General features: G+C 53.1%; 1 protein-coding gene across 1 annotated transcript; it reads right to left on the minus strand.

Annotated features, from left to right (window-relative positions):
* Nucleotides 1-219: 219 nt before the first annotated feature.
* LOC149271544 (lysosomal cobalamin transporter ABCD4-like) lies at nt 220-11,272 on the minus strand. Its single transcript, XM_089507343.1, has 18 exons — nt 11,253-11,272; nt 9,682-9,800; nt 9,419-9,546; nt 8,665-8,804; nt 7,630-7,746; nt 7,425-7,550; nt 3,730-3,824; nt 3,336-3,457; nt 3,077-3,168; nt 2,192-2,281; nt 1,910-2,115; nt 1,624-1,715; nt 1,189-1,225; nt 1,033-1,082; nt 837-889; nt 628-704; nt 378-493; nt 220-285 (listed from the first exon to the last, which is right to left on the minus strand). The coding sequence occupies exons 1-18, from the start codon at nt 11,270-11,272 to the stop codon at nt 220-222; spliced, it is 1,746 nt and encodes a 581-aa protein (XP_089363469.1).
* Between the last annotated feature and the right edge of the window lie 362 nt (nt 11,273-11,634).

Raw genomic sequence — 11,634 nt, forward strand, 5'->3', positions numbered from 1 at the left:
CCACGCGCCACGCGTCAGGAAACTCTTTCCCGATGATCGACTTTCCCCAACACAGAGACAGCTCTGTGAGTGTCGCCCCTCTGAGCGTCACGGCGATCTCCTCGTGGCGCCCCCCGGGACCGGGCTGGAGAGGAAGCCCCCCCCAGGACCGTGCTGGAGAGGAAGCCCCCCCCCCCGGACCGTACTGGAGAGGAAGGGCCGCGTCCTCCGTGGAATTCGTCACTTTTTCAGTCTCTTCAGGTCCCACTGACCGTTCAGCCCGATTCTCAGCTCCCAGTCGTGAAACTGCGGGATGCACATACATGACTCAGACGTGTATCACACACATGAAAGAGACGAGCGCCCTGCCCGTGCTTCCACCCGTGTGCGGTCTGCACCTGGTAAAGGCTCCTCCGATGTCCCACGCTAATCAGGGTCATCCCCATCTGCTGGCAGCGGCGGTATAACTCGGTCTCCGCGTCCTCACCGACAGCGCTGCTCGCCTCGTCCAGCACTGCCACGGAAACACAAGAACGGTGAACAGATGGGGTTCTGCCTTCCGCACGCCGACCCTCCTCCCCCGTGCACACGCACAGCCCCCGCCCACATGCGTCGCCCCCCCATTGCACATGCGCCCCCCCCCCTTACCTGCGTATTTTGGCTGCAGATAGAAGAGTCGGGAAAATCCCAAACGCTGCATCTCTCCGGGAGACAGAACCTCCGACCTGCGAACGGGACGGCAAACAGTCACACAAACCACGTGCTACCCGAGCACTGGCGCACAGCACGGCACACCGACGCATGGCACACGGCACGGCACACGGCACACCGACGCACGGGGCCCCTCACACACTCACCAGTTCCATTCCACTTTTCGGTCCAGTCCCCCAGTCCTGTTCACCAAAGAAGCCTGAAAAGAAAGCCTGTGATAAGGACGGGGCCACGGTGCACGTGAGGGGAGTGCAGTACGTGTGTGTGTATGTGTGTGCGGGGGGGGGGATGCAGTACATGTGTGGGGGGGGGAATGGTGGCGCTCGGAGATTGCAACATTACCAGCCCAGCCATGTCCAGCGAACGCACGATTCGTTCGTCATCAACTCGTCCTATAAAAGGGGAGAGGTCAAAGGTCACAGAACCGGGGGGGTCACTGACGTATGAGGCACGGGGAACAAACGTGTTTCAATAAAGATGATAAGTAAGAGATCTCACCAGCTTCGGGGTAAATATCCTTCAAGGGGTAAATTACCTGAAAATAGAAATATTACATACATACATAAACATGTTACCGCACACACACAGAGACACGCGTGCACCGTGCACACACAGAGACACGTGCATCGCACACAGAGACACACGTGCATCGCACACACACAGAGACACACGTGCATCGCACACACAGAGACACACGTGCATCGCACACACACAGAGACACACGTGCATCGCACACACAGACACACGTGCATCGCACACACACAGAGACACAGGCAGTGTACGGGGTGCAGGTTGTGTATATCGGGGTGTAGTGTGTGGGTGGCGCACAGGTGTCTGCGTATAAGGTTATACAGTACAATCGGGGGCCGTGTATATGTTATATAATGCTGTGCTGGGTCCGTGACGGCTTCGTGTCACGTGGATGCAGCTCACCTGCTCCCTTAAGCTTCCATCACTCAGGAAAGGTTTTTGGGGAAGAAATAACACGCCACGGGGTCCAAACGGCGCGTGAACAAACACATGACCTGAAGAAGAAGAGCACGGGCGCATAAAACACGTTTAAGGGCAACGAGGTACGAGGCGTTCCTCTCCCCCACTGTATTCCACGATCACATCCCACGCGGAGTCCACGGAGCCGCCACCAAGTCATCTGACACCGAAGAGGCCGGCGCAGAACATGCATTCACTGCTGCCCGCATGCCACACGCGTGACGCGCACCTCGCTTGCTTTTCCATAAACCGGCCAGGACACGCAGGATGGAGGACTTGCCGCTGCCCGTGTCGCCTGTGATTAGAAGGCTACTCCCGTCACACACGGCCACGTTCAGGTCTCGCACGAGGGTGCAATCAAAATCCGGGGTTGCTATGGTTACATTTTCCATGACAAACACGGGGTCAGCCGGCGGCACATGCTCCTCCGGGGCTCTGCAATGGCAACAAACGTGGTCACAAACATTCACGAGGGCCCAGAGGGACCCCTGGACTCTCCGTGTGCACTTACGTGGCGCTGTCCTCGTACGGGAACGTGGCGTCCTCGGGTACGCTGTGTGCCTGAGCGAGGCCGGACATCACCTCCTGCAGCTCGCCTATCCTGCGACACAAAATACCCCGCGGGGCATTAGAAGCTGCCCTGCACTACTGCAGCTGCACACCATTCACAGCCTTGCGTGGCACACAGACCTCGTGGCTGTGCTTGTAACTCGCCACATCACGCAACGTCCCTGCGCGTGTAACCCTGTCTGTGACAGGGCCGGGCTAGCTGGCTCATATGTTACTGTCACAATAAACAGACAATATAAAATATTACCGGGTCACGGGATACGGAACCGGACACAGACGCTCCGTGACCCGGTAATATTTTATATTGTCTGTTTATTGTGTATTCGGCCCAGAGACTGAATGTGGCTGCAGCTCCGGCCCTCAGAGGAACAATCAGGTAACCCAGCTGGGGCTCTTAATCAGCCAGCACAGCCATGTCGGCCCCGACAGCCCCCGCACTACAGGGGGGTAACACAGGCGGGGGAACCCATTGTATCTCTTAATCCCCTCACCTGAGACATCCCCTGTATACTGATGGGATTGGTGATGGGATGTGAGTGATGGGATTGGGGGTTGGGTTCGGTGCTCATTGAATTGAGATTTTATATAAAGTTCTGTGTGTTTGTAAATAAAGTTCTTGTTTTACTACGAATGGTGGTCTGGATGATCCGTGGATAGCAGGAGCTCTGTATGAGGGACTGACCGGTGATTCCTCAGCCCTCAAACAGGGGACCAGCCTTGGGTACGGTGACCCTGTAACAACGTCCTTGCCTGTGTAACCCGCCACGCAACGTACCTGCGCATGTAACCCACCACGTCGCGCAACCCACCACGTCATGCAACGTACCTGTGCGTGTAACCCGCCACGTCGCACAATGTACTCGACAGGTCAATGATTTGACTGAAACAGCTGATCAGGTAAATGGACACGAAGGCGTTCTGAAACAGAGAGGGGGCTGCATCAGCTGGTACCCCAGACAGTGCACCACCTACCAGGGGAGGAGGAAATGCAGAACCTGCTCCCCCCAACCTACAGTAAGGAATGGGGGGGGCCTGGCATCTGGTACATCTCCCACCGGGGCAGGAGGGAATGGGGGGGTTCTCACCTTGCTGATCAGTTCGCTGAGCTCGGCCGCACTCAGGTCTCCGTAGACGCCGGTGAAGATGGGAACCGCGATGACCACGTAACTCAGGATCCCACCCAGATAATCAAAGGTGTTGGTTCCAACTGCCAGGGACAGCGCACGTGAGGAGGGCCACATTCCTGACCCTTAGCCACATTCCTGACCCTTAGCCACCTCCACCCCACCCCTCTTCTGTCCCTGGAATTTGCCCCTCTTATCACTACAAAAAGAAAACCTAACCCCCCCCCCCGGAGACTCCCCCGGCCACAGGCTTCCCCCCAACACTACCCCCCCCCCGCGCAGAACGTCCGCTAACTCCCCCCAGACAGCGCGGCCGGCACTCACACTCACCCTCCCCGTTTGCCCCGGTACTCACGATACACCCAGAACTCCAGGTACATCAGCTGCTTCTGGGTGAGGATGAGAGTCTGCAGCCTGCGGTCGGTTCTCGAGTGTTCCACGTCTCCTGCCCTAAACACAGAACCGGCCTGTCAATCAGTGAGAGAACCGGCCCTCGTCCGACGCCAAACAATTCTTCTACTTCATTACCGGCTCTTATTACCGGTTCCGTTATGTCATTACCAGCTCTTATTACCAGTTCTGTTATGTCATTACCGGCTCTTATTACCGGTTCTGTTATGTCATTACCGGCTCTTATTACCGGTTCTGTTATGCCATTACCGGCTCTTATTACCGGTTCCGTTATGTCATTACCGGCTCTTATTACCGGTTCCGTTATGTCATTACCGGCTCTTATTACCGGTTCTGTTATGTCATTAACGGCTCTTATTACCGGGTCTGTTATGTCATTACCGGCTCTTATTACCGGTTCTGTTATGCCATTACCGGCTCTTATTACCGGTTCTGTTATGTCATTACCGGCTCTTATTACCGGTTCTGTTATGTCATTACCGGCTCTTATTACCGGCTCTGTTGTGTCATTACTGGCTCTTACCAGTTCTGTTATGTCATTACCGGCTCTTATTACCGGTTCTGTTATGCCATTACCGGCTCTTATTACCGGTTCTGTTATGTCATTACCGGCTCTTATTACCGGTTGTGTTATGTCATTACCGGCTCTTATTACCGGTTCTGTTATGCCATTACCGGCTCTTATTACCGGTTCTGTTATGTCATTACCGGCTCTTATTACCAGTTCTGTTATGTCATTACCGGCTCTTATTACCGGTTCTGTTATGTCATTACCGGCTCTTATTACCGGTTCTGTTATGTCATTACTGGCTCTTATTACCAGTTCTGTTATGTCATTACCGGCTCTTATTACCGGTTCTGTTATGTCATTACCGGCTCTTATTACCGGCTCTGTTATGTCATTACTGGCTCTTATTACCAGTTCTGTTATATCATTACCGGCTCTGTTATGTCATTACCGGCTCTTATTACCGGTTCTGTTATGTCATTACCGGCTCTTATTACCGGCTCTGTTATGTCATTACTGGCTCTTATTACCAGTTCTGTTATGTCATTACCGGCTCTTATTACCGGTTCTGTTATGTCATTACCGGCTCTTATTACCGGCTCTGTTATGTCATTACCGGCTCTTATTACCGGTTCTGTTTTGCCATTACCGGCTCTTATTACCGGTTCTGTTATGTCATTACCGGCTCTTATTACCGGGTCTGTTATGCCATTACCGGCTCTTATTACCGGTTCTGTTATGTCATTACCGGCTCTTATTACCGGTTCTGTTATGTCATTACCGGCTCTTATTACCGGCTCTGTTATGTCATTACCGGCTCTTATTACCGGTTCTGTTATGTCATTACCGGCTCTTATTACCGGCTCTGTTATGTCATTACCGGCTCTTATTACCGGTTCTGTTTTGTCATTACCGGCTCTTATTACCGGTTCTGTTATGTCATTACCGGCTCTTATTACCGGTTCTGTTATGTCATTACCGGCTCTTATTACCGGTTCTGTTATGTCATTACCGGCTCTTATTACCGGCTCTGTTATGTCATTACTGGCTCTTATTACCGGTTCTGTTATGTCATTACCGGCTCTTATTACCGGCTCTGTTATGTCATTACTGGCTCTTATTACCAGTTCTGTTATTCACATAATATTCCCCTCTAAAAGCTGCACGTACCTGGCAAACGCGGTGGCCTCTGCATTCACACGGACCTGCACATGCTTGAACCTGCACAATACATGACATATATGAACAAGCAACTCAACATACAGCCCAACCGAACAGAAACACGCAACATACAGCTCAACGGAACAGAAACATGCGATATACAGCCCAACCGAACAGGAACACGCAACATACAGCTCAACGGAACAGAAACATGCGATATACAGCCCAACTGAACAGGAACACGCAACATACAGCCCAACAGAACATAAACACGCAACATACAGCCCAACAGAACAGAAACATGCAACATACAGCCCAACCGAACATAAACACGCAACATACAGCCCAACCGAACAGGAACACGCAACATACAGCTCAACGTAACAGAAACATGCAACATACAGCTCAACCTAAGAGAAACACGCAACATACAGCCCAACCGAACAGGAACATGCAACATACAGCCCAACAGAACAGGAACACGCAACATATAGCCCAACAGAACAGGAACACATAACATACATACAGCCCAACAGAACAGAAACACGCGACATACAGCTCAACCAAACAGAAATACGCAACATACAGCCCAACCGAACAGGAACACGCAACATACAGCTCAACGGAACAGAAACATGCGATATACAGCCCAACTGAACAGGAACACGCAACATACAGCCCAACAGAACAGAAACACGCAACATACAGCCCAACAGAACAGAAACATGCAACATACAGCCCAACCGAACATAAACACGCAACATACAGCCCAACCGAACAGGAACACGCAACATACAGCTCAACGTAACAGAAACATGCAACATACAGCTCAACCTAAGAGAAACACGCAACATACAGCCCAACCGAACAGGAACATGCAACATACAGCCCAACAGAACAGGAACACGCAACATATAGCCCAACAGAACAGGAACACATAACATACATACAGCCCAACAGAACAGAAACACGCGACATACAGCTCAACCAAACAGAAATACGCAACATACAGCTGAACCGAACAGGAACACGCGATATACATCTCAATTTAACAGATACACGCGATATACAGCTCAACAGAACAGAAACACGCAACATACAGCCCAACAGAACAGAAACACGCAACATACAGCTCAACCGAACAGAAACACGCAACATACAGCCCAACCGAACAGAAACACGCAACATACAGCCCAACCGAACAGAAACACGCAACATACAGCCCAACCGAACAGGAACACGCAACATACAGCTCAACCGAACAGAAACACGCAACATACAGCCCAACCGAACAGAAACACGCAACATACAGCTCAACCGAACAGAAACACGCAACATACAGCCCAACCGAACAGAAACACGCAACATACAGCCCAACCGAACAGAAACACGCAACATACAGCCCAACCGAACAGGAACACGCAACATACAGCCCAACCGAACAGAAACACGCAACATACAGCCCAACCGAACAGGAACACGCAACATACAGCTCAACAGAACAGGAACACGCAACATACATACAGCCCAACAGAACAGAAATACGCAACATATAGCCCAACAGAACAGGAACACACAACATACATACAGCCCAACAGAACAGAAACACGCGACATACAGCTCAACCAAACAGAAATACGCAACATACAGCTGAACCAAACAGGAAGACGCGATATACATCTCAATTTAACAGATACACGCGATATACAGCTCAACAGAACATAAACACGCAACATACAGCCAAACCGAACAGAAACACGCGACATACAGCCCAACCAAACAGAAACACGCAACATACAGCCCAACCGAACAGAAACACGCAACATACAGCCCAACCGAACAGAAACACGCGACATACAGCCCAACCAAACAGAAACACGCAACATACAGCCCAACCGAACAGAAACACGCAACATACAGCCCAACCGAACAGAAACACGCAAAATACAGAAAGACGCAGCGGAACTCACCGGAAGTCGCCCTCCAGCTTCTCCTGCTGAACCAGTTTGGGGATAACGGGACTCATCAGAACTTTATTCAGAACCGACCCGACCACGAAGTATCCGAAGACGGAGACGGGTCCAACCCACCCGGTGCTGCAGGCATGAAGAGGAACACGTGTGTGCGGAGCGTGCACACGCAGGATCTTTGTGTTTTCCACACGCGTGGCCTTACCTGAGCGCGCACTGGTAGGAGTAATACCCCAGCGTGAAGGGCGTTATCAGAATCTTACTGGCAAAGGAACCCAGATCCCGGCAAAGCCGCTCCACGTCCTGAGTCATGCGCTGGTCCCTGCGGCACACAAACGGTTAATACCCCCGCTTCAGGGGCAACTAGAGAGCATTCCCAGCCACCCAAATACCACCGGGCAACAAGAGAGCATTCCCAGCCACCCAAATACCCCCTGGGGCAACAAGAGAGCATTCCCAACCACCCAAATACCCCCGGGGGAACAAGAGAGCATTCCCAGCCACCCAAATACCCTCAGGGGCAACTAGAGAGCATTCCCAGCCACCCAAATACCCCCCTGGGGCAACAAGAGAGCATTCCCAGCCACCCAAATACCCCCCCCCCGGGGCAACAAGAGAGCATTCCCAGCCACCCAAATACCGCCCTCCGGGGCAACTAGAGAGCATTCCCAGCCACCCAAATACCCCCCCCCCCCCGGGGAAACTAGAGAGCATTGCCAGCCACCCAAATACCCTCAGGGGGAACAAGAGAGCATTCCCAGCGACCCAAATACCCCCCCGCCCTGGGGCAACAAGAGAGCATTCCCAACCACCCAAATACCCCCCGGGGCAACAAGAGAGCATTCCCAGCCACCCAAATACCTCCCTGGGGTAACAAGAGAGCATTCCCAGCCACCCAAATACCGCCCCCCGGGGCAACTAGAGAGCATTCCCAGCCACCCAAATACCCCCCCCCCGGGAAACTAGAGAGCATTGCCAGCCACCCAAATACCCCCTGGGGCAACAAGAGAGCATTCCCAGCCACCCAAATACCGCCCCCCGGGGCAACAAGAGAGCATTCCCAGCCACCCAAATACCCCCCGGGGCAACAAGAGAGCATTCCCAGCCACCCAAATACCCTCAGGGGGAACAAGAGAGCATTCCCAGCCACCCAAATACCCCCCAGGGCAACAAGAGAGCATTGCCAACCATTTCAATATGCCCCAAGGCAACTACATAAGAAAACACGGGGGGCACTTACGGGTTGTCGATGTGGGGGTGCTGCGCGCTCAGCGTGTAATACACCTGCTTGTTAAAGTACAGGCCGTGCAGATACTCCGTCAGATCCCGGCGACAGCTCACATAGACCAGCTTACCGACATACTGCTCGGCACTGCGCAGCTGCAGAGAGAACGCGTTACTGACATACCACTCGGCACTGCGCAGCTACAGAGAGAACACGTTACTGACATACTGCTCAGCACTGCACAGCTACAGAGAGAACACGTTACTGACATACTGCTCGGCACTGTGCAGCTACGGAGAAAGCACATTACCCACATACCGCTCGGCACAGTGCAGCTACAGAGAGAACACGTTACTGACATACCACTCGGCACTGCGCAGCTACAGAGAGAACACGTTACTGACATACTGCTCAGCACTGCACAGCTACAGAGAGAACACGTTACTGACATACTGCTCGGCACTGTGCAGCTACGGAGAGAGAACGCGTTACCCACATACTGCTCGGCACAGTGCAGCTACAGAGAGAACACGTTACTGACATACCACTCGGCACTGCGCAGCTACAGAGAGAACACGTTACTGACATACTGCTCAGCACTGCACAGCTACAGAGAGAACACGTTACTGACATAGCGCTCGGCACTGCGCAGCTACGGAGAGAGAACGCGTTACCCACATACTGCTCGGCGCTGCGCACATTACCCGCATACCGCTCGGCGCTGCGCACGTTACCGGCATACCGCTCGGCGCTGCGCCAGGACACGCACCAGGGATATGAGAAGGATGAGAACGAGGGAGACGACGGCGAGGTCCCGGAAGCCGCGCAGGTCTCTGTCCGCCAGCGTCCCGTAGAACTGACTGGGCAGAACCCCCACCTGATAGACCAGCAGCTGCCCTGCAAGAGAGAAGAAACGTGGCTCATCCACTGAGTCATTCGGAGTATACTCGGCACTGCGCAATCTGCTTTATCATTTAAAAAACAATAACACAACAAGCCCTGATTGGCTGCGTCTGCCATTAAAGGGTTAACCTGTGAGGGCCACGGCCAGCAGGGTGACGAACATCAGGGAGTTGGGAGACGTCCACCGGGGCAGAAGCACGGCCCGGAGCTTCACGAACCTGCGCAGGAACACCCCGTCCAGACTGGGCCTGTAGGGAGACTGTAAGGGTTAATACCACGCCACTTAAATGGGGTCTCCTAATACCCCCTACCCCCACAGCATTGCCCCTCTAATGCCCCCACAATTCCCCTCTAATACCCCCTACCACCCCTCAGCATTGCCCCCTTATACCCCTCCTACCCATCAGCATTGCCCCCTACTACCCCTCAGCATTGCCCCTCTAATTCCCCCTACTACCGCTCAGCATTGCCCCTCTAATTCCCCCTACTACCCCTCAGCATTGCCCCTCTAATTCCCCCTACTAGCCCTCAGCATTGCCCCCTAATACCCCCTACTAGCCCTCAGCATTGCCCCTCTAATTCCCCCTACTAGCCCTCAGCATTGCCCCTCTAATACCCACTACTACCCCTCAGCATTGCCCCTCTAATTCCCCCTACTAGCCCTCAGCATTGCCCCTCTAATTCCCCCTACTAGCCCTCAGCATTGCCCCTCTAATTCCCCCTACTAGCCCTCAGCATTGCCCCCTAATACCCCCTACTAGCCCTCAGCATTGACCCTCTAATACCCCCTACTAGCCCTCAGCATTGCCCCTCTAATACCCCCTACTAGCCCTCAGCATTGCCCCTCTAATACCCCCTACTACCCCTCAGCATTGCCCCTCTAATTCCCCCTACTACCCCTCAGCATTGCCCCTCTAATACCCCTACTACCCTTCAGCATTGCCCCTCTAATACCCCCTACTACCCCTCAGCATTGCCCCTCTAATTCCCCCTACTAGCCCTCAGCATTGCCCCTCTAATACCCCCTACTACCCCTCAGCATTGCCCCTCTAATACCCCCTACTAGCCCTCAGCATTGCCCCCTAATACCCCTCAGCATTGCCCAGCTAATACCCCCTACTACCCCTCAGCATTGCCCCTCTAATTCCCCCTACTACCACTCAGCATTGCCCCTCTAATTCCCCCTACTAGCCCTCAGCATTGCCCAGCTAATACCCCCTACTACCCCTCAGCATTGCCCCTCTATTTCCCCTACTACCCCTCAGCATTGCCCCTCTAATACCCCCTACTACCCCTCAGCATTACCCCTCTAATACCCCCTACCACCCCTCAGCATTGCCCCTCTAATACCCCCTACCACCCCTCAGCATTGCCCCTCTAATTCCCCCTACTAGCCCTCAGCATTGCTCCTCTAATTCCCCGTACTAGCCCTCAGCATTGCCCCTAATACCCCCTACTACCCCTCAGCATTGCCCAGCGAATACCCCCTACTACCCCTCAGCATTGCCCCTCTAATACCCCCTACTACCCCTCAGCATTGCCCTTCTAATTCCCCCTACTACCCCTCAGCATTGCCCCTCTAATTCCCCCTACTAGCCCTCAGCATTGCCCCTCTAATTCCCCCTACTAGCCCTCAGCATTGCCCCCTAATACCCCCTACTAGCCCTCAGCATTGCCCCTCTAATACCCCGAGCTCTTACCGTTCACCCTTTGCACTCATCTTGTTTTTCCAAAGTCCGTTCGGGATTCACTTGTAGTAGAAGTTCCGGCGATAAACACTAGAGCCGCAAATCTGTCGCCAAGTCCAGAAGGAGCGGCCATTGCATTGGTTGGCAACGACCTGGATCCAGTGTACGGGACAGCAGTGTTTTCCTGTCACTTACTTCCTGAACATGTGACACGGGCTGTATGCAGTAATATAACCCCCCAGCCCTGTATGCAGTAATATAACCCCCCAGCCCTGTATACAGTAATATAACCCACCAGCCCTGTATACAGTAATATAACCCCCCAGCGCTGTATACAGTAATATAACCCCCCCAGCACTGTATACAGTAATATAACCCACGAGCCCTGTATACA

The sequence above is a fragment of the Sceloporus occidentalis genome, unplaced genomic scaffold, assembly GCF_023333645.1.
Source record: "Sceloporus occidentalis isolate IW3139 unplaced genomic scaffold, rSceOcc1.0.p SCAF_495, whole genome shotgun sequence".
Lineage (NCBI taxonomy): Eukaryota > Metazoa > Chordata > Lepidosauria > Squamata > Phrynosomatidae > Sceloporus > Sceloporus occidentalis.